The sequence below is a fragment of the Psittacula echo genome (genome assembly GCF_963264785.1).
Source record: "Psittacula echo genome assembly, chromosome: 11".
Classification (NCBI taxonomy): domain Eukaryota; kingdom Metazoa; phylum Chordata; class Aves; order Psittaciformes; family Psittacidae; genus Psittacula; species Psittacula echo.
In genome coordinates, this window is record NC_137746.1 from 6,154,655 (window position 1) to 6,177,863 (window position 23,209).

General features: G+C 60.2%; 1 protein-coding gene across 1 annotated transcript; it reads left to right on the plus strand.

Moving 5' to 3' along the window:
- Positions 1-10,090: 10,090 nt before the first annotated feature.
- SYNPO (synaptopodin) lies at positions 10,091-22,992 on the plus strand (the record flags this gene model as incomplete). The annotated part of the gene is made up of 3 exons (XM_080627255.1): positions 10,091-10,526; positions 19,268-21,108; positions 22,243-22,992. 3 exons carry the CDS (start codon positions 10,091-10,093, stop codon positions 22,990-22,992), a joined length of 3,027 nt encoding a protein of 1,008 aa, XP_080483381.1.
- Positions 22,993-23,209: the final 217 nt, after the last annotated feature.

Genomic DNA, 23,209 nt, shown 5'->3' on the forward strand with positions numbered 1-23,209 from the left:
TGAGTGCAGGGGCCATGAGCTGGTGTCCTCAGCCCTGCATCCCAGTCCCCAGTGGGAGCAAGACGATGGTTAGCACATGGGGATGCTCCAAGGGTGATTCGTGCCATCACACCCAACTCAACATGACAACACAGTTGTGCAATGGGAAGCTCCTGCAGGATTTGCTTTTGCAATTGTAAATCAAAACAGCAGCTTGTCCATGGCCAGCAATCCCAATGAAGGATGCTTCCAGCCATGCAGGACTTCAGGGACTCCAGCCTGGCCTCTCCATCAGCACAGGCACAGGCAAGGGCTGCAGGAGCTGGAGGTGCTAAGCCGCGAGTGGGTCCCTGGCATAACTGCTGCCTGCCCTGTCTGTCCCTGGGCAGCAGCCAACAAGGATTTAGATCCATATCCTTATTCCCACCGAATTTAACCCTTACATTCCCGTTCTTTATTCTTTCTGGAGGTTTTTGCTTTAATTTGTCCCTGGTGAGGTACTGGAGCCTGTAGGGCTGCAGGGCTGGAACCATCCCAGCTACAGCCACTGCTATCCCATACCAGCCACCACATCCCCTGTGCAGCAATCCCCATGCAAGGGGCACCCAGGGGTGCAGATACCAACACCCCCCCTTGATATGGTGCTCATCCAGCCTGCTCCAAACATTGCCCCGTCTGCACAACTTCCCAGCTCCGGGAATGCCCCGAGCCGCAGACCCTGCTGATTGGAGACGTTTCACATTCCTCCCAACGCCAAAGGGATATTTTATCAGCGGGGCTCTTTTTTTCCTGCAGACTATTTTCTTTTCATGAAAGCATTAAATGGTCTCAGAGATAAGGAGCAGATTTACAGCAGTTCACACCGAAGCAGCCAAGACACTGGCAAGGAAAAATGCCTCCCCTCGCACGCTCCCCACCCTGGCCGCTTCCTCTCATTCTCTCCCAATTCTCCTGACTCCCACGACAAGCTCGGCCTCCCCGTCCCAGCTCTTCCTGCCCACAGCACAGCTCGACACGAGGTCACCCACTGAGCCAGGGGCTGTGGCATGAGGAGGTGCGGGCACAGTCCCTTTCGCCATCGCCCCAGGGATGCTCACGTGCACTGCCTGCATCCTGGGGCGATGCGGCCTCATGTCTGGCACAAGGATGGATCCAGGCTGTGCAAAGCCTGCCTCACCTTAAAAGCGAGCCAGTCTCAAACTGGGTTGATGTTAATGTGGGTCTGGGTAAGACCTGCAAGCCCTCCCTTTCCCTACCCCAATAAAGCATCCCTTGTTCCGTCCCTGCCGCTGGGAGCTGCTCTGCAAGCCAGCCGCGTGCTGACGGAGCTGTGATGTTTAACTTAACCAAAACCTGCAGTAAATTTTCCTTGCAGCCCCCAATTTGCTGCCTTCCCCCCCTCTCCCCCCCAGCTCTGCAGCTTTATGGGCTCTGAAGACCTGTAAATGCGTTTTACTGGATGTGTTTTTTATTTCAAATCGGAGTGGGACTGGATAAACACCTGGCAAAGTACAGAGTTAGCGGGCACCCTGCATGGCGCGGGAATGGGGGCTCAGGGACAGGCCCTGCAGCATGGACAACGTGTCCCTTTGCCCTGGACAAGCCAGGCTGATGCCTTTCCCATCTTGGTCAGCCAGAAACACAAGGCCTGTGGAAGGGGAACCGGCTTTGAGAGCTCCTGTGGGTGCCACGGCTGGGGGTGGGCTCCACTGAAAGGCCCCAGTGCTGAAGGGTCCCCCCAGTTTGGCAAAACCAAAGCACATTGGTGGTCCCCTCTGTCTCAAACCCTACTTGAAGGTTTTCCACCAGTTGATGTCCTCTCCTGCCCAGCAGGTCGAAGTCAAAACCTATTCTATGGGAATAAGGGAAGGATGCAATGCCAGGGACCCAGGTGTCCCCATCCCATGCTAAGGTGGCTGGTGGGCTCTGCAGGGAGCAGTGCCAGCTGCCCTCTGTGCTACAGACCTGGAGATGTCCCTTCCCTGCTTGTAAAAGTGGTGTCACCCTGTTTGCAGGCACCATGGTCTGTCCCCAGGCTCCATGAAGGGAGACAGTGGGGAAATGGGTGAACAGCACAAGGATATCCAACATGGAAGTTTTCCAGCCCTCCCCTGCCAGCACCTTGCCTGCTTTCTGCTCCCAGGGATGCTCTTGTGTCCTCGGGGTGTAAGCAGGGAGGGAACACACCACTAGCCCTCCTCAGCCCCTCTGCCACCGTTGCTCCATGGGACCCTGGGGCTCTGCTGTGTCCCCAGAATAGGAGGGCTGCTGAGGTCTCATCTCCCCAGGGATGGCAGGACCAGTTCCCCCCACTTCACCACAGGGACACTCAGCATGTCCCAAAACCAGGGACACCCCTCCCTAGCCTCGAGTTTGGGGGTTGGATTCTCCATTGAATGGCTCCTGGTGAAGCCAAGCAGTTTCCAAGCTGTGATTAAGGGATTCCCCCCCCCCCCATAGGGAGGGGTGTTGGGGCAGAGGGGCCACTTGCTACTGCCTGCATCCCCTGGGGACATTCACCGTGCCCCACAGCCGAGTGTGGGGCTGTGCTCCCAGCCGCTGCGCACTCGAAGAGCATCGGTGGTTAATGCCTTCAGCATGTATGAAATATCCCATATGCTGGGAAACAAAAGGGGCTCTGTGCTATTAAAGTTCCATTTCCCCACTCCCCTCCTCCCGCCCCTCTCCCCGCTGCTCACCCTGCCCTGAGCAGCACGGCTGCACCAGGAGCAGGCAACGAGACCCCCAGCTCCCGGCTGGGACCCTGGGCTCTGGGCATGGAGCGGTGAGCGCAGGCTTGATCCCCCCCCCCGCCCAGCTCATCCGGAGCACATGGAGAGCAGCGAGAGGTGCTTCCCCATGGGAGAAAAGGGAAGTGGAAAGAGGTGAGCATGGCGAGCACAAGCATCCTGGAGTTGCACTGAGATCCGTGGCTGCCCCAGTGGGATGCTGGATGGGAATGGGGGGCAGAGTGGTCTTGTCCCGCATGAGCTTTGGAAGCCAGGGTGGAGAAGCCTCACAGCAGAGCAGAGGGTGGAGGTGGGCTTCCATGGGACCCCTGGCTTGTTTTACCCACAACGGGGGCTCTCTTGGCTGCGCAGGACATGGTGCTGCTGTGCCAGCATCCAGCCTGCTCTTGATGGGGTGGGATGGGGATTGGGGGGGGGAGCAGCCCTTTTCCTCAGGACCCCCTGGAGCTGCTGGGGGGGAGGATGAGCTGCAACAGGGGACAAGAAGAGGGAGAACAGTGCCGGGATGGGGGCTTGGTGGCTCAGGGAGGCAGCCCTGTGCCCTGGGGCACCCAGGCACCCCATCGCTATCCCTTTACATGTCCTCATGCCCGGACCCCTGGGGATCCATGGGGTTTGATTCCCAGGTCCTGCGGGTTCCTGAAGGGGTTAAGAGAGGAGAGGAAGAGCAGAGAAAGAAAGCAGAGGGTTGGGAGAGCGCGGCTCGGTCAGGGGCTGTTTGCACTGGCTTGGATGTGTCCTCGGCGTGTTTATTCCTACTGCACAAGCACTTCTGCCAGAACGAGAGCCAGGCTGCTGAGCACGCTGCACACACACACACTGCTGCCGCTCGTCATGCACAGCTCTGGCCCAGAGTGCTTCCCACTCTTCTACCTCCTGCCTATTCCATGGGGACCCCTCTGGGTAATGAGTCCTGGGGACCTCCAGAGCCTGGCTTGGTACTAACCGGGCTCTCAGCCTTGAGCAAGCCGGATGGGAGCAAACCTCATGTCCCAAGGCCACCAGCCTGCTGTGCTGCTGGGGCCAAGGCCTGGGAATGGGCATGTGCTGGGGTTTGGCTGCTTTCCTGGGCTGGAAAGAAAACACCCCCCTCTCTGGGATGCTCTTTGTTTCCCATGGACCGACCCAAGCCCTGCCCGTGGGGCTCGAAGGGGACAGACCCTGTGCTTGGGTGTACTCAGTCCCCATCTGTGCTGCTGAAATGCCCTTTATCCTGCTGGTCTCCAGGCTGTGTGCATCCATCTCTTCTCTCAGGTCCCATCCTCTCTGCAGACAAGGGACTATGCAGGGCTGCGGGGGCAGGATCCAGTGGGAGCTGCTCCCCCTTTCTCAGCAGCATTGTCCTGTTCCGCATTTTCCTCTTCCAGCCTTCAGGGATGCATGGTGGGGGGTCACGGGGCTGCTGGAGCTCAACAAACCTCATCCAAGCCGTCAGCTCTGCCATTGACTTTGCATCTACACATGGGCAGGTCGTGTGCCGTGATCCCAGGGTCATGGCCTCTTGTTTGTCTGCTTGGAGGGAGCTGAGGGGCTCTGTGATGGCTGTGAAATCAGGATCACACTGTGCTATCCCATGGGATGCTATCCCATGGGATGGCCTGGGAAACTCCTCAGCAACCCCTGGACCCCAGGGGACTGCGGTGCTCCCATTGTCAGTCATCCCACGTCGGGCAGCCCCAGATGAGCAGGCGTTGCTTAAGCTGGCTTGTCGAGCCCCTGTGGGGCTTTCTGCTTAGTTAATGTTAATGGGTCGTGCTTTATGTCTGCTGAGGCTGAGCTCCCTGGGGCAGGCTGAGACCTAAATCCACTGCAGGAAAAGCCCCATCCATGCTGCAGGAGGCCGTCCTGCCCTCCCCACCCAGGCAGGTTTTGGCACAGCCAACAACAGGCACCCCAAGAGCAGGGGGTGACCCCATTCCCACGGTGCTCTCCCCCAGCAGTGGGATTTTGTTGAACTGGGGAGCGTTCATCATCAGCCCCAGCAGATGTTCAATGGGATCACTTGGGAAAGGTGTGAAGGTGCCAGATCCCTCTGGCATCTGCAGCTCTGCAGGAAAACCTGGGTGTGAGACCCGCTGTGCTGGTGGCTGCATGATGGATAACGGAGCAGGGATGTGCGGGAGCAGCCAGTGCCCATCTCACTGAGCCGGCTCACACCAGCTTGTCAGGCATGCGGAGAGCTGTACCATGGTGTGAGCCTTCCTGCCCTGCCTCCTCCGGGATGGGAGCCTCAGCTCTGTGTGTCCCAGGGGCTGGAAGGAGCCCCAGTTCATCTCTCAGCTCTGAGCTGGTTTATAATGGTGAGGAAGTCTTCTCCATCCCGGTGCCACCAGCCCAGGGACTGGTCTTCAAGGCTGTTTTCTCCCTCAGACCTGGTTTTTGTTTCATTTGAGCTCTGAAGAGGCCGGGCTGCAGTTTCACCCCTGGCTTCCTGCAGTGGATCTGCAGCCAGGGCTCCAGATCATGGCCCTGTTTCCAGGGGTCCCTGGGGATGGTTGCCCACCTCGGTGGCGCCTTGAGGTTGGGGTCCCGCAGCAGGACCGAAAACTGCACCAAGAAGGGCTCGAGGCAGCTGTGACAGCAGGGCTGGGGCTGTCCTCATCCCGGGAATGCAGCAGCTGAAGCTGAAGTCAGGGTCCAAGATAAGCAAAGGCCAGGACAGGCTGGGACCTGCCCTCTTCGGGAGGATGGGAAGAGGTAATTGCCTTCTGAATCCAGCCAGAAGGGTTGAGCAGGGTCAGTGTCGCTTGGGTGGAGTGCACAGGCTGATGTTCAATGGATGTAAATCCCTGTGGACCATCCAGGTTTGCTGGATTTCTCCCCAGCCTGGGGTTATGAAGTGGGCTGAGCAATGGCCCAGGGCCTGCGTGAGGAATCATACAGTGGTGCAAAGGGATGCAGAGAAATGCAGAGAGGCTGAGCAGCTCCTGCAGCCCCATCCTTGCTTCCAGCGTGGGCTGGAGGAGGGAGGGAGGACATGGTCCAGCTGTCCGGATGCCACTGTCCTCCTCTTCCCTTGTTCGGCTCACCGCTCCATCACAGCAACTCCTCCAGTGCCCTGCAGCCCCTGTGCTGTCCAGGGTGCTTCTCCTGCTGCTTCTCCCACCAGCCATGGGCACGGGATGGGGTCACATCTCGGTGTGGACAGGGGATGGGGGCACAGCTACCTCATGTGGGACTGGCAGCCCACGTCCCCGCAGGCAGGCTGGGGATGGCGGGGGTTGCATGGGGACAGGCGCTCAGGAATGTTGTTTTTTCCATCCGGGTTTCCGTCAAGGTAGTAAATCAGCGCTGCAAAAGGCTTTTGTTTCCCTCAGCACGCTGCTGGCTGCTGTGCCTGCCAGCCCCTGCCTCGCCTGCTGGAGCCAGGATGCGGCCATCCTTGCCCACACTCCCAGGGCTTGCTCTGGGATCAGGGTCTATCCTGGTTCAGTGAGGCTGGGGACCCGTGATGCCAAAGGAAGCAATCACATCACATCTCACCTTCCTTGTGCCCCTTCCATGGGCACTGGATCCATGTGGAGAGCCCTCAGCCATCCCACACCACACAGGTGCATCCCTCCCATTGCCATCCCTTCTGTGCTGGAAGCAGTTCCTCTCTCCCATGGAAGACGCTGGGTTGGCACCAAGCTAGACCCAGCCCTGCAGGGCTTTGGGGTTCAGCTGTGGGGTCCACAGGCTTTGCTGTGCCTCCACCATCACACAGCTCAGCAGCAGGTCCTGGCCAGGTACCCAGGGAGCTTGGGAGGGGGGGGGAATATTGGATTGCAGGAGATGGGAGGGTGATTGGGCACACAGTGGCCCAGGCATGGCTCTAAATGCCACTGGGTGACAGCTACACAGCAAAGACCTCTCCTGTATCAGCTCAGGACGCAACTCTCCCTTAAAGAAAGACGGGGTCCTCAGGTATGTGCAGTTGCCCTTTGGGGACGATGCTGACCCAGGCTCCTTGCCCCACCATGGAGGGGAGAAGGTGCCCATCTCTCCCGAGGGGACATTCAGCTGCTGGCACCGGGAAGGTGTAAAGATCCCCTGATGTACATACATTGCTGCTGGGCTATTTTGGAAAGGGACAGAGCCGATCTTGTGACCAGAGCTGGGGACTGCAAATCTGGTCAGCAGGGTCCTGCCTGAGTGACAGCGACCCGCTGCCTGACCTGGGGGAAACCCGAGAGCCCCCGCTGTGCAGGGACAGCTTTCCCAACCCCATCCCGCCTGGTTCCATGGTGACGCAAACCGAGGATGTGGCTCAGGATGACGCGGGGTGCAAATCTGACCCCCTATTCTATGGCATTCCTATGGCTGTCCTGGAGCTGCACCCCATTATTCTACAGTGGTGCCACCTCCTGCACTGTGGGGTCCCTCATGCGCGTGCTGGGAGCAGATGGAGATGGAGACTTCCAGCAGACCCCATCTCCCCCGGGCTCGGCAGCCTGGATGCCAGCAACGCCTGCCAAAAATATTTGTGTGGGACGCGGAAAGTTAACTTTGGTTTCCCTTCTCTCCGTAGCGGGGGGGCGGCAGGGTGTGAGGAAGGCAGGCAGGGGGCTGTGCATCACCCGCTGGAGAGTGGGCAGGGAAAGGAACGGAGCGAAAGGTCTCCCCACTGCCAGATTTCAGCACCTTGTGAATTTAAGGGGATTTTCATCATCATCATCATCATCATCATTATTATTATTATTATTATCATCATCTTATTGCTTCCCTTGGCACCATTTTGTAGCTTCTTGTACGGGCTTGCTGTTAGTGGGGAGGATGAGGTGCTTGCTGGGGGGTAGCTGCTTGTCGGGGCTGTGAGCCTGCACTAATGCCCAACGCCAGCATCCTTTGCTGTTTAGTTTGGTGCTGCACTCCTGAAATGGTCCCCAAAACAACCCTCACACCCCTTTACAGCCTCATTTGTGGGTGTTTATCTCAGCTGGGGTTTGGGGATCTGGCTGGAGATGCTGCTTCTCTTCACTGGTGCAATGGTGTACCCAGGGCATGTGTACCCCATCCTACCTGGCCGGTTGCAGAGCAGACAGGATCAGCCCTGCAGCTTCTGCGAGAGATGCCTGTTACTCGTAAATATTCCCTTCCTGTGCTGCTTGTGGAGCACAAGAGCCATGTCCGGGGGGAAAGGCGGCACTCATTCCCCTACTCATTCCCCTACTCATTCCCCGCTGCAGTGCCGGGCTCAGACTGGCCCCAGGGAGGCAGCAGACGCGTGATTCCATATTCCGGTAGCGTGGGAGGCCCCATCCCTGCAGTGTGTCCTCAGGGAACACCGCTGCTCCCGTCTCACCGGTGAGGGTTTGCCCAGGGAGTGCCGGGATCCTGGGTGTCCTCCCCTGGGATAAGCCCATCTGCAGGAAATGCTCCCGAAATGAATAGGGGTGACTGTGGAAGGTGATTTTTGGGATGGTACAGGCTTGCCCAGCAAGCTGACAGTGCAGTTCTGATGCAGGATGGATGGGAACTGTGCTGCCTGAGAAACCTTGTCCCTAAGGATGGAGCAAGGAGGTGGGAGTGGGAATGCAGCAGAGCCGCTCCAAGAGCATCCCTGCTGACCCAGGCTGGGCTGGGGCGATTTGCAGCAGCTTTCTCTTTGTCCTCATTTGAGATAAGCCAGCTCCCTCCAGCTTCCACAACTTGCCCTGTTTCTGAGGAAAGATGTGGGTGGCTTCCCGCGACTATCGGGGAATTACATAAAGAGCAGGATGAGATTACTCTTTCAGAGAGGAACACTGAAACGTTCCCCCCAGGATCTCCCTGCAAATCCGTGCTGAGTAACTGCGGCAGAGGAAGGATTTCTGAAAGGGCAGAAGATTTCCTTTGGGAATTCTCCAAAAAATGCAGCCTTGTGTTTGGAAAGTGCCTGAGTGCCTGTTCAGCAGCAAAGCTGCTTTCAAACTGCCTTTGCTTCCAACACAACCTTGCTAAGGATGGGGAAGTTTTGTAGCAGGGTGCATTGCTGCCTGAGCTCAACCTGTTTCAGGGACCTGGGGCATTTTTTTGTTCACAGAATCACAGAATGGTTTGGGTTGGAAAGGAGCTTGGGATCACCCAGCTCCAACTCCGTGCCGTGGGCAGGGATGCCTCACACCAGACCACATAGCCCAAGACTCCATCCAACCTGGCCTAGAACACTGCCAGGGATGGAGCATTTACCACTTCTTTGGGCAACCTGTTCCAGTGCCCCAGCATCCTCCCAGTAAAGAACTTCTTCCCTATATCCAACCTGAACTTCCCCTGTTTAAGTTTAAACCCATTTCCCCTTGTCCTGTCACTACAGTCCGTGATGAAGAGGACTATAGCAACCTTACACCCAGAAACCTTGCAACAACTCAGGGAGGAGTTTGGGTTGAGCAGAAACCTCTTCTCCTCTGGCTGTTGTGTTGGGAATCCCAGCATGGTCCATGTGCTCTGTGGGTCTCCCATCAGCAGCGATGCCCAGGGGGTGCTTCCCTGGATCGCAGCCCTGCAGCAAGCAGGGCTGGTGACACCGTGGAGCACTCACAGCACAGGAATTTCCCCGTGTGTGCTGTAACCCGTATCCTGTCCCTGGAGCGATGACATCCCTGTCTCCCAGCTGGTACCTCGCCTCTCGGCTGTGTCGGTGCGTGCCGTCATTCAGCAGGATTTACACCCGGCACAAGGGAAGCAGGTCTGTCTGCGCTTGTCCCGGCACTGCCTGAGTCACTCCATGGTTAGGGACAGATTTGTTAGCTGGATGCTGGGAACTGCTGTTTCCAGCAGGATGGAGGTGGGAGCCATGGGGCTCACCCTGAATGCTCCTACCTTGTAAGCAGCAGCTGGCCCCAGTGCTGGCCACCAAGTGGGGTGTCTGCACAAACTGCACAAGCAAAGGGAGCTGGGCACAGGGGTCCAGCCCTGGGTGCTGTCCCCAGGATGAGGATGGATGGATGAGGGTGCTGGGGTGGGAGGCATTTCCAAATGAGCTTTTAAGGGGTGTTTGCATCTCAGGGGGTTCTTCCTCATGCATCCCAGGCTGGGGATGCCGGGAGCCACCCCAGTGGCTGTGTCCAGAAGAAATCAGTGCATGCCCAAGCATCCTCAATGCTCCCTCTTCCCATTGCACAGGTCCTTGGACACTGCACCTCTGCCTGCCTGGAAAAGAGAAATTTCTGCAAAATCCTCCTTGCTACTGGCTCTCCCTTGGGCAGGTCCCTGCATCTGGATCTCCAAAAGCTGACTGCTTCCGTGGCATCGTGCCTGGTCCTCCTGAGGAGTAAAGCCCCGAGCACGTGTCCGTCTTCTTTGGAATGCTGCCCATGGTCTGAGGGATGCTGCTGGGGAGGAGCCACCCCCCTGGCCATGTAGAGCGGGTTTGAAAGTGCCAGTACAAGAAAGCAGCAACGATGCTGAAGGCAAGGCTCCAGCAGCCCTGCCTGCACACCCAGCCCGGCCAGACTGCACATAACCCCTGTGTCTGTGGCACAGCAGAGGGGGACATCCAGGGGGACACCATTTGCTGGCAGGAGATGGGGAGCAGAGGGGTGCAGAGATGCCATCAGCTCCGGGATGCTCCTGCCTCCGAGCCCGTCGAGCAGGAGGGATGGATGGGACCACAGGGAGGGAAGCCCGAGGGGCTCAATGGAGACACGATGGGTCCCTTGTTGGATGGCAGCAGCTTGGCCTTGGCAGCTGAACCTGCAGCCCCCCCAAAATGCCCCAGCTCTGCCCCAGAGGTGCCCCCTGCAGCAACCAGCCCCCCAACCAACCCCAGCCAGGAGTGGAAAGTGGTGAAGATCCAACGGGTCCTCATCCAGCCCGCCAGCAAGCCGAGGAAAGCGGGTAAGAGAAACCCCCTTTGGCCATGCTCCCCATCCCAAAGAGCACTGCATGCTCCTGGCACAGTGCTGGGAACACCCAGCTCTTCCCAAGGCAGGACATCCACTGGGTTCGAGGTCCCAGGCTCCCGGCTGAGCCCTGGAACTGTTTTAGCTTGAGATGATCTCTGTGGCCTTAAAAATAGGAGGAATCTGTGGCTTTTCTCAGGAGGGGGGTGGGAAGGCAGCGGGAGGGTTCCTGCGGTCTCCAAGAACTCAACTGAACCCAGAGTGGGGCACGGATGGGGTGGGATTCCCTTCCCTCACCTGGTCACGGGGCTTGGGAGGAACCTGCCAAAACAGGGGGATCAGAGCCGGCTCCTGGGGTGCTGCATGGGACAGGGACTCCTCTCCCTGTTCCGCTGGGGTGGGGATGACCAAGCATTCATTGCATGGCTTGGAGCCATCTCTCTTTCAGCCCCTGGGTTAGAAACTAAGCACTTTATTTCGGGCCGGTTGCTCCCTACAATGCTCTCTGCCATCACAGCCTTGTTTCACAGCCATTCCTCTCCACCCCTGACTGTCCCTTCAGCCCTGGTGACACAAACACAGGCACATACCCAGTGTTAGTGTGGCTGCTCCCATGCCTGGACCATCCCCCCCGTGGCAGACCCATCCTCTTACAGGCATCAGACCCATTTTTACACCCTGCTTCCACCCTTCTGTCTATTTTGCTCCTGCCCAGCTGTTATCTCGGCTGCCATGCGGCGCCAGGGCCGGTGTGTCACTGTCCCCATGGGATGCTGTATCGGATGCGGCTGCCCTGCGCACAGCCTGCTTTTTCCCAAGCAACCCCCACCACAGGGAGGGATGGGGATGCTCGACATGAACCTGGTGTACAAAATCCATCCCCTGCCTTTTTAGGGTATCAGACACCCTCAAAACCCAGCAGCTCCCTGCATGGGAGAAGGGCTGTGAAGCGCAGCCAAGCCGTTTGGCTCCCTGCTGCCCCAGCAGCTCCCTTTGCCGCACGAGTGTTGTGTTTCAGGGCTCAGCACACAAACCAGATGGATCCAAATAGTCTTCCCATTCCTCACTGTGCGCTGGGATGGCAGGTCTGCGGTGGGGAAAGGTCAGGCCTGACTGTGTCCAGGCTCAGCGTTTTCCTACCCCTCGCCTCCATCCAGCGCTTTTGCTGCCAGCCTGGAATTTTAAAGTAACTCCACAGGTTTGTTGGAAAGAGTTTGTCCCGTTTCCTCCCCCTCCGAAGTGAGATCACCACCAGCCACTGCCTGCGGCACCCGTCAGACTTTCCAGAGCCTCCGGGCAGGATGTCACTGAGGGTCCTGAGTGCTGGGAGCAGGGATGGGATCTCCTCAAAACCCTACAGGGTTGCAAAGGAGAGGTTTGGATCAGAGCAGGGGGGGCAGCAGAGGAGGGAGGGAAAGGCAAGTCACCATGCAGCATCAGCTCATGGCATCAGCATCAGGGCTGCCTCTGCAGCAGGGTGCTTGCAGGAGCACCCATGGGGTGTGCTAGGGATTTGCTTCTCTTCTCCTTACATGGCTGAGGAACAAGAACCCCCATGCCATGTCAGAGAAAGAGGCACATCCATCTGCACCCAGAATCATGCAGGGGTGGCCCTGAGAGCTGGGAGCCAAGCAGGTGCCCCCCGAGCAGTGCAGACCCACCCAGGCGGGTCCCATGTGCCCCTTTGGTCCCCATCCAGCAGCCCAAGGCCAGGCTGGCTGCTCCCAAATATCCGGCACAGCGGCCCGGGCTGGTTGGCACCTCTCAGGGCAGGCTGCAGGAGCCCCGGGTAGAGGCAGGGATGGGAAGATGCAGGAGGCAGGACTGGTTTCTCTGTCTGGTGTGCAAATACACGGCAGGGTTTGCTCCCCGGGGGCTGCCGGGCCAGCGCCAGCCTCCCTCAAAAACCAGAAAAGCACAAAAAAGCAAAGAGGGGCTGGAAGAAAAGGAAATTAGGCAGAAAATGAAGCCAAGAGCTCATCCTGTGGTGTGGACAGGCCGGGAAGGGGGTGAGGCTGGTCCCATCCGCAGCAGCACCCAGGAGCTCTGCAGGGCAGTGAAGCAGGTGATGATGCTGGCTCCAAACCCGGGGCTGTGATCCCCTTGTCACAGGGAGCAGAGGGCTCTTGGATCCCAGGGTGTCCCCAAGGTGGTGACACCAGGACTGGGGTTTTGCCCTGCTCCCAGTGCCCCAAACCCTTTATGCAGTGGGGAAACTGGCAGCAAGGGGAGGCCCTGCTGCCCTGCTTGAAACGTGGAGTGCTGCAGGTCCCCAGCAATGCCAGGAAGAGGGAATGGGGTGAAGACTGGGAAAGGGGAATGCCCCAGGATGGGATGAGGGGAATGCACAAGGCTGGGAAAGGGGGTTTCCCCGGATGGGATAAGGGGGGTTCCCCGGCATGAGATGAAGGGAATGTACAGGGCTGGGAAAGGGGGTGCCTCAGGGTGGGATAAGGAGGGTGCCCTTGCTGGGATCAGGGGCTGCCCGGGCTGGGTAAGGGGATGCTCCGGCTGCTCTCACCCGGCAGCCGGCTCAGGGCAGACCCACCCGGGACGGGCAGCGGCGGAGCAGGGCCGCGGGGGGCAGCCGGTGCCGCCGGGGAGGAGGGACCCGTCCCGTCCGGTCGGGCGGGCGGGGCGGGCAGGGGCAGGACCAGCGGGACCCGCCACCCCCGGCCCCTGCCCCCGCCCGCCGCCCCCCCCCGGGCCCGCTCCGAGGGCGGAGCTGCCGCAACTTTCCTGCCCGCCGCCTCCTCCCCGGTGCAGTCGGGCTGCGAGGGGCGGCGGCGGCACCGGCACCGCGGGTAGGGCCGGGACTGGGGAGGCGGCGGCTGCCCCCGGCCGGGGCTGGGAGGCTGGGGGGGGGACGGGGGCAGGTACCGGGAGGGGGCGAGGGGTGCCCGTAAGGAAGCGGGGAGCAGGTGGGAGTGCAGGGGGAGTGCAGGGATGTGGGGATGTCCGGGGCTGCCGGCGGCTGGCAGTGCATGGGGGTGCACTGGGGAGGTGCATGGAGGGTGCATGGGGGTCCCGGAGTGCATGTCCAACCCCCCCCCGTGGGTGCTGATGGTGGGCGAAGGGCAGGCGAGTGGAGCTGCGGGGAGAGCAGGACAGAGGGGGGTTCCTCTCTATAGATGAGCCTGGCGGGGGTCGGTTCCCTCTGTCCACACCCGGGGATCCGGCGTGGGGGGCACAGCGGGGGGATGTGAAGGGACGTAGGGGTCTCCCCCGGGGCTCAGCAGGGTCGCAGCTCCCAGCTCTGCAGAGCGTCTTCCCATTGCACTGTCCCCTGTCCCCCGTGACGGGGGACGTGATCTCCCTTGGCTGTGCCACCCTGTGCTGGAGACACGAGGTCTGTCCCTCCGGCTTGGCACAGCCAGCGGGATGGATCCCTTACGGGTTGTGCAAGGGACAGGCGAAGGCCCCGTTTCATCCTGCTCCCTGCCCGCTCCGTTCAGCCGATCCGGATGACCTTCTCTCTCCAGGCCACTGCCTCTGGCTTGTGGCACCAGCCCGATGGGGCTGTCACCCTGCAGCCTGGGATGTGTCACAGCGAGTCCGAGCACTGATGGGGTAGAACTCACTTGCCAGGAGGGATAGGGTCCTGTGGTACCCGGCCATGGGATGTGCTGGCTCTGCTGCACTCAAGGTGGATGGAAGGCAGGGGAGCCTGGAGAAGATCTGCCCAGCTCCAGCCTCCTTCTGCAAAGCTAAAAGCTTAATTTAGTCTGGCTGGGGGAAGGTGCTGCCTCTGCTTTTGCAATAGCAGCAGCCTCTTTTTCCCCAGCACAGATATAGCAGGGCTGGGGCTGCTCCTTGGGCTTGGCATGCCCTGGGGGGCAATGGGGCTGCGGCAGGGGCAGCCTTTACTCCCCAGTCCCTGGATGGGAGTAGGAGATGAGAGCCACAGGACTACTTTTAGCAGGATTTGGGTGCTGAGCAAAGCAGGGGCACAGCTGTGAGCCAGCAGGAGTGTGGGGAGGCAAAGAGCTCCAAATCCAGCAAAGCCCTCGCGAGCAGAGCGCAGGGAAAACTTGCAACCGCATCGGATTTTCTCGCTGTGCCAGATTCTGTCACTGGCAAAGGCACCCATGAAGAGAGGCCCCAGCACGGTGCATCCTGCCAGGCAGGGGAGGTTGCTCCCACCAAGGCACCCACTGCTTCAGATGGAGACTTTCAGGGCCAGCACGGATAGAAACTTCATGGAGGTTTTAAATGGAGGGTTGGAAGCTGCGAATGAGGCGGAAAATGGTCATGGTTTTACCCATATGTTTGAATCGGATCTGTTCCTGGCTGGCTCGGCTGCCTGCCTGTGCTACCCTCCTTGTTTTCCTAGCAGCAGATTATTCGGGATAACTCTGGGAGCTGGAGGGAAGCTCAGATTTAAATGTGTGTGAATTAGTGCGCCTAGCAAAAGCCCTGCACAGCTGTAGCTGGGGCAAAAGGCCAGCTGGCTTCTCTGCCAAAAAACCTGCTTCCATTTCCTCGGTGTCCAAAGCCCTCAATGTTTGGGTGAAAACACTGGATTCCCCCTCTCCAGCACTGCTGGCTGTAGATGTGTGTGTGGGTTCATGGCAGGGAGATGACACAGAGCCTGTGTCCCTCTGGAGATGGGGCTTGTCTTTGTTTAATTCTTGGGTTTGCCAGTGGGATTTTGCCAGCAAAAGGCACTGTTTGGGATCATCCACAGCAGCCCAAGAAATGCTGGAAAAGCAGGAGAAGCACCTGCTGGTTATGGAAGGCGGCTGCTGCACTGTGTGAAGGTGGATCTGGGGGTTCTGGTCCATGCTCTGCAGGGCAACGGACAGCCTTGGGGCTGGCGGGTTGTCCAGTGGGACATCTTGAACATCAGCCTATGAGCTGGCCAAGGTGGGCTGCAGCACTGGGATGGATGCAGCCATGAGCATCCAAACTGGGAGCAGGGCAGGGATAGAGCCCAACCTGAAGGTCCTGGAGTCCAAGATTTCACAGCCTGTTGCATCCCCCCTGCCCCACCAGGACTCTGTTACCTCTTGGCTTCTCCATACAAGGACTCACCACCATGGCCTGTGCTCACAGCCACCCACTGCAAGGTGACAGCTTCCAAATCACTGCTTTTCTTCTTGTGACATCCCGGCCACATCAAGGCCAGCAATGTACACTGAATCTGTCAGCTCAGAGAGCCCTGGGGCATCTCCTTTCCCTACAGCTTGGAGCCAAATCCTCATCCCATTCCAGCTCTTGGAGTCCATGGCAGGGCAGGATGGGCCACAGGCAGGGCCTAATACATTGTTCACCATCCTTTGGGGTCAGATGGTGTCTCCAGCCTTTGCTGGCTGGACTTCAGATGCTTTGCAGTGGCGCTATGCAGGGAAACCCATCCTTTGCATGGAAAGCTGAGCTGGAAGGGATTTTTTTCCCCCTCATCTGGCCAGGAGGGGAGAGCAACAAAACTGCTTTTCATCACCTTCATCATCCTCGCTCTGGAGAGGAAAGCACAGAACGTGCTGCTGGAAGGATGACTGACAGCTCAGTAAGAAGCTGTTAAGCCCTGCGCTTGGGGGATGTTGCTGAAAGTCACCTTTGGAGCAACAGGAAACCTACGGAGCAAATGCCTGTATAAATATATAGATAGGGATCTAAAGGCCCCTCTGGCTGGAGCTGAAGTGCTCAGGGGCTGTTGGCTCAGCTCACATGTGCTGGGAGCCCAGGGGCCTTGTGGGAAACATGGAGCATCTCCTTCCCTGGAATCCCTGGACCGCAGAGGACTCCCAGTGCAGGGATGCAGCAGTGGAGAGGGCTGGTGGGACTGGATTCATTGTTCTTGGAAGCTGGGACATTTGGAGAGGGGAGACGCTTCCTTCCCGAAGGGTGGCGTGGTGGTGAGCCAGTGTGAGGCGTGGGAAGGAAGGAAGGAAGAGTGGAAGAGCGAGAGAAGAGCCAGTCACCCTTTGGATTTTGGACTGGACTCATGTTAATGGGCGGAAGCCAGTTTCCAGTGCCTTGTGAGCCCCTTGGCTGCACATAACTGCTTTCACCTCCTCCCTGTGCTCCTCAAGCTGCCTTCAGCCCCACAACCCTCCTCCTCCTCCTCAGCATCTCCATGTTCTTAGTGTGTTCAGCTTCTTCCTGCCTGGGACTGGGGGAAGCACCCATCCAGAGCCTTTCTGGGAGTCCCTGCATGGCTTGGGATGCTGGGGAAGGATGCAGGGATGTTCCCTGTGGCCAGGGGGGGTGCTGCCAGGGACGGGACCCCTCAGCCTATGGTGGGAGATGGCTAAAGGCTTTCACACCAGGTTGAATAACCTCATCCCATGGCTCAGGCTGGAGCAGAGAGGGGAGGGAGGTGGTCCCTGTCCTTTGCCTGTGGATGATATGACACCCCTGGTCGATAGATGATGAGCCCCATTTGCAGTGGTACCTGCAGAGCCGGTTGCAGGGCTGCAGGGTCTGTCCGTCGTCTGTCTGTGCAGCTGAGCGCAGGGCAGTGTGCAGGGTGTGCTCTGTAATTTCCTGTCCTGCTGGAGGATTCGGTGCTCTCCATCCGTGCGATAAAAGTTGGGTGTGAAGAGCAATTCTTATCCCCATTTAGTATCCTGAGGGATTCAGTTCCAGCAGGATCAGGTGGAGCATCCCGGGAATGGTGGGTACCAGGAGGGCAGGGGCAGAGGAGCTGCTGGAATTGCATAGAGGATAGGGGGCTGTGAGGTGATGCTGGGAATGGGTGCCAGGCAGGAAATTTCAGGTGGGGGGCTCCCACCCTGCAGCACACCCTGGCCCAGAGAGATGGGGGAACAGGGATGGGGGTACCAGGGAGCAAAATCTGTGGGACAAATCCTGGCGCTGGTCCCGGCTATACAGGACTGTATCCGGTGGCTTGTCCAGGCAGGAACGGGCTGGCCAAGAGCTGAATCATCCCTCCAGCATGGAGGAGATCCTCCAGGGCCCCTCGGTTGCTGTTAAAAGGCAGTAGCAAGAGCGAGAGGCTGCGAAATGGCTCCGCTGAGATCTCGCCTTCTTAGGCGGCCCGGGCCTCTGAGGAAGCGGGATGCTGGGCTCGGAGCACGCAGGCTGCAGACAGCTGGAGCCTGTGGCTGGTTTCTCAACGGCTCCTTGGCCCTGGTTCTGCTCCGCTTCGGAGATAAAGGCGGCGAGGGCGACCCCATGGAGCAGGAGCCGCGGCGCTGGCCGCCCTCCAGCCAGCGCACCCGGAGGAAACCGCGGCCCCGCTCTGTGCCGCCGCCAAAGCAAATAGGAACGGGGCGTTAAACAATGCCGGGCGCTAAAGGGGATGCTGCTGCCGCGGGACGGCTCCTCGGCTCTCCTTGCCTCTCCAGGGGAGAGTTTCCATTGGCATCTCTGCCCCTCCTCCTCCATGCCCAGCCAAACCCCTCCTATTTGGCAGCCTGAATGCTTCATTCACCCTTATCCTCCTCCTCTCCAGTGAGGCAGGGCCATCCTGCATGCCTTAGCGATGCTGGGGTCAGGGCAGGGACTTGCTGGGTGCAGAAGGAGGTGGGAGGGATGAAGGGTGAGGAAGAAGAGATGCCCAGCTTGCACAGACCTCCTGCTTTACTGTGGGCTTGCTGGAAGGATTTGGCTTAGTCATCCATCCCTTCCCTCGCTGGTAGGCTGAGCCACTGCTGAAAATATCCTGGAAGGCTCCCAAGCGGCACAGAAGGCAAGAAAATGAGAAACACATGAAGGAAGAGAATAAAGGAAGAGTTGGGAAGGGAAGGGGCCCTCACCACCCACCTCCCCGCCGGGGCCGGAGTGGGGACACCCCATCACAGCCATCCCAGCAGCGCCTTTGGGGAGCGGGCTGCACCCTTGGTGGGCACTGGGGTGATGCTGATGCTCCCGAGCAGTGGGCTCGGCAGGGCCGGGAATGCTGCCCTTCCCACGGGCGAGATCGTAGGAAATGGCTCACCCTGAGAAAATGTGTTCCCGGCAGCTCTACATCCTTTTTGGCCTTTGGGAAGGGCTGGTGCCATGACCTTTTGGCCAGCACACGAGAAGCTCAGCGGTACTCCTGCTGCTCCCTGCGCGGCTTTCACCGGGCTTGTAACACTTTGCTTTTAGCACTTGCATAGGCTCTTAAGGCATGAAGTTGGCTCCTTGCGTGTGTCCGGCGGGTCAGGATCTGTACAGCCTCTGTCTGCTGCTGCCATCTCGTGTTGCTCCTTAAATCCGTCCCCAGGTGGGGCTGGCCACCAGCCTTGCCATGAGGTGATGGTGGGATGGCATCTCCCCGCTGGTGCTAGGTTTGCTTTCCTGCCCGCTCCGGGCTGAGAGTTCCGGGATTAGGGGCGAGAGGCTGGTAGGGGGGACACGCATTGGCCCCTTCCCTGCCTGTTGCCTCTTCGAGCCGGGGGCCAAAACCGTGTGAGCTGCAACATGAGACATGCTGGAGCCCTGGGAGAAATTCCTTTCCCATGGGGTCACTGCGGTGGATGCACAGAGCCCAGTTGAAATACAAGGTGGGAAGAGAGGAAAGGTCCTGCATGCCCTTGAGCTTTGCTGTCTGTTCCCTCAGTCTGCAGAGCTGCAGCTCAGCATCCCAGTGAGAGCTGCAGTGGGTTCCCATCACCCCTGGATTGTGATATTTCTGTGTACCCCAGCCCCGGAGCATCACCCGTTGTCAGGGAAGGGGTTGGGATGCTGGGGGATACCTGGAGGAAGAGCTGCGGGTCCTGGCTGGGGAAGGCTGAGACCCGCATTCCGTCTTAGTCCCCCTAACCCTTTATCCCCTCTGCCCAGGTCTGTCCCGCAGCGCCAGCCTCTCCGAGAAGGAGCTGAAGGAGGCGAAGGCTCGGAGCCGGCGGATCGCGGCGCAGCTCACCACGGCGCCCGGCCCCAGCTCCAAGGGCGTCCTGCTCTTTAACCGCCGCAAGCAGCGCGTCGACGGGCTCTCTGGGGCCGGGCATGCCGCGGGGCAGCCGCTGAGCCCCGCGCCCCGGCCGGCAGCCATGGAGGAAGCCGAAGGGCAGGGGGTGAAGCTGGTGCCGGGCACCCCATCAGGCGGGCTGCAGGCAAATGCGTCCCCATGCAGGGATCCGCCGGCTGAAGCCCAGCAAGTCCCGCTTAGCATCTACCTGAAGGAGAACATGGCATCGGCTGCCACCAACGGCGTGCAGGAGCGGGCAGCCAGCGGGATGGAGAGCGGGGCAGTGTCGCTCGGGGATGCGGCAGCCCCTGCGGGGCCGAGCACGGCGGCTCTTGGCCTTCCGCGGAGCCCCGAAGAGGGGAAGGATGGCGAGGTGCCCGGCGAGGTGCCCAGCGCACCAGCAGGGACAGCCACAGGAACAGCATCCTCTGCCGGCCAGCAGCACAACGGGGCTCAGGGCCGGCAGTACTATGAGGTCCATCTCACCCTGGCCAAGCCCAACCCGGTGAAGAACCGAACAGCCAGACCCTTCGGCACCCAGGCGTCCCCCACCAGCAGCCAGCCCGCGGAGGGACGCCCAGCCACCGAGGTGCCCCCACCACCCACCTATGCAGAGACCCTGAGCAGCCCCCCGCCGCTCACCCGTGTCCGCTCACCTCCTGCCTATTCAGCCCTGTATCCCCAGCAGGAGCAGAAGATGCTGCCAGGTCCCCCCATGGGCTGCGGGGGGAGCGGGCCGAACCCCCTGCCTAAAACAGGAATCCTGGAGCAGTCGGCTGCCAGGAGAACCGGCAAGAAGCCCATGTTCACCTTTGTTGAGAAGCCGAAGCTGGGTCCCAACCCCTTTCTACTGGACCTGGTTCAGAGTGCGGACAGCAGGAAGAAGCAGAAGGAGCAGGGGGAGCCCGGTGCTGAGGATGAGCCCTTTGCCCTCGGGGCTGAAGCTGCCAACTTTGTCCCCAACAGCACGGCCAGGGGCGGGCAGCACCTCCTGCCGGCGGATGATGCTCCGGCGTGGTCCTCCTGCCTCAAGTCTCCCACCATCAAGCCCAAGCCGAAGCCACAGCCCAGCCACAACCTCACTGAAGCGAGAGGGAAGGGAGCCGAGCTCTTTGCCCGCCGGCAGTCCAGGATGGAGAAGTTCATCATCAATGCTCCCTCACAGCCTGAGCTGCTGCGGTCCCCATCACCCACCATGTCCCTGCCTCCCTCCTGGAAGTACGATGCCAATGCTTGCCTGTCACCCATGATCTCCAGACACCCCCCCAAGAGTCCCTCCAGATCCTCCAAAACCCCCCCAACATCTCTGTACAGCGGCAACCTGATGGAGAATGAGGTCTCCCAGAAGGAGCTGGAGATCTCCAAGCACCAGCCCTACCAGCTCCAGTCTTCACTCTTCATCCTCTCCCCATCCAAGTCACCAACAAGGTCCATGCCCCAGGAGATGCCTCCACCCAGACCCTCTCTTCCCGATGCCTATCCCTACTCACAGCAAGCCTCCTGCCCAACCTCTCCATTGCCTCCTTCCCCTGTTTGGCATCCCTCTGCCATGCCCAGCGCTGGCCAAACCACCTCCAACCCCTTCCCTGGCCCCGGAGCCCCGGCCGAGGTGCTGCTGGCCTCCCCATGCCGCCTGCTGCCGCCCCGGGCAAAGGCAGGATTCCAGGCACCCCGGCCCTCCTACTCCACCAGGAATGCCGGCATCGAGCCGCAGGTGTGGAAACCTTCTTTGTACTACAAGTAATGGTGGCGGAGAGGAAAATACGGGAGTTTTGGGCTTCTCTCCTCTGGCCGAGTCCTCCCTTAACTGCACACGGGGCTGCCAAAAGCTGAACCAACCACTAAAAGTGGGGAAAAAAGACATAGAAGTAGCTGGGAGGCTGCAGTGCTGGGACAGTGGTGAGACAGGCGCTGCCGAGCTCCCGGTGTAATGGGAGCAGAGGGGTCCTGGGAAGGTGGCAGAGGTCGGGGTGTAAAGCCCACAGGATTCCAAAGAGCCATCGGGAGCCTGCACATCCCGTGGGGCCACCGGCGCTTTCTCTCTTCTCTTGCCTGGAAGCTGTATGAAGCATCACATCTCTGGCTGCGTCCATCCTTCCCTCGCCTCCTGCCTTTCCAGCTCTCGCAGCCTGGCTCTGCCCGCTCACCCGCAGCCTCTCTCTCCTGCCGGCTCCTATCGCCTCCTACCAAAGCAAACCCGGAGGGGACGCACCGCCTTTTCGCCTCACTGTGCCTGCTCCTGTCTCTGTTGCTGCTCCTTCGGGATCTATTCTCGTTTGCTTCCACGCTGTGGACGAAGAGCCACATCCCCGGGGGAACAGCGGAGCCCCATGGTGCTGGGACCGGGATGCTGCAGGGTCCCTGTGCAGCCGGGAGCCAGGCATGTGCCGGGCGGAGGCAGGGTGCTGGGTGATGCTCAGCCCCTGGTCCAGCTGTGCCTCTGCCCATCCCTCGCTCTCACTGCGCTCCCTGCGGTACTGAGCTGCCTTTTGACTGTGCTTTCATTTCTCCTGTGTTTTCCTTTGTTTCCCCCTCTTTCTGAATACACTCTGCGCTGTCAGACCTGGCTCTTCTCTTTCCTGCCGGCTGGGGAGCAGCTACTGGGTGATGAACCTGGAGGAGGCTTTAGGATGCTGCAGGTAGTGAGAGGTCCTGGATCATAGTTTGGTCAAGGATCACTGATTGCAGGCTCAGCCTGCTCCTGGGATGATGAGGGATGCAGAGGCATCTTTGGGGAGCCCTTGCAGGGAGTGTAATGCATGAAGCTTGCCCTGCACCAATCCTGCCCTTGTCTCTCTTCTCTTTCACCTTCATTCTCCGAGCATTAACCCGCTCTCTGTCCCTCCAGGAAAGGCGAACATCCCTCCCCGCATCACCCACATGGACCCCGCGGCTGGCGCGGCGCACGGGCAGCCTGGACGGCTGGGCCAGCCCTGCCTCGGTGCCCGAGCTGGACGAGGGACCCCCCATGTCCCCTCCGTGGAGCGAGCGGTCGCTGTCGCCGCTGCGGCAGGACGCCGACCCGCGGGCCAGCCGGCAGATGCAGGCGCGGCTCGCCAGGAACATCATCAACGCCGCCCGGAGGAAGAGCTCCTCTCCCAAAGCCGTGGGGCCGGAGGGCTCCCGGCCCTTCACCCCCATCCCCGCCGGCCCCCCCAGCCTGCCCCAGTCCCCGCGGCCGGCACGGATGGAGGGGTGCCGGGCCCCGGCTCTGCAGGCTGCCGGCAGCGCGATGGGGAGCCCCTCAACCACTCGCAAGAGCCCCCTGCGATCACCCCGGGCTGAGAGCCCTCAGTTCTGTGTGTCCCCCGGGATGCCCCGAGCCGCATGGGCAGAGGGTCGCCGGCTCCTGCTGCCACCCAGCACGGCCCCGTGTCCCGTCCCTGGGCTGTCCCCCAGCCCCAAGAGCCCGCTGCCATCCCCCCTGGTGGGCGCACGGGCCGTGGCCAAGCGCTGCACGTCCCGATCCCCGACGGACTCGGACGTCTCCCTTGACTCCGAAGACTCGGGGACCAAGAGCCCCGGCATCCACAGCTTCAACCTCTGCCCGCGGGGCTGGACCGGCAGCATAAGGATGAAGACGGGGGGGCTGCCCTAAACCAGCCAGCCCCGGCCAGGCCGCCCTCTCCCCAGCCCCACCAGCACCAGGTCTGGCCCCACCGGGTACACATCAACCCTCGGGGCTCAGGTCCCCAAATCCCGGTGTCCCCCCTCCCCTGTGGGGCTGCCGAGGCCCCCTCGTCGTGCCAGCGGGGTCGGGTATCTCCTACCTACCGTCAGCCCATGGCCACGCTCTATTTTTACACCCTAACCTT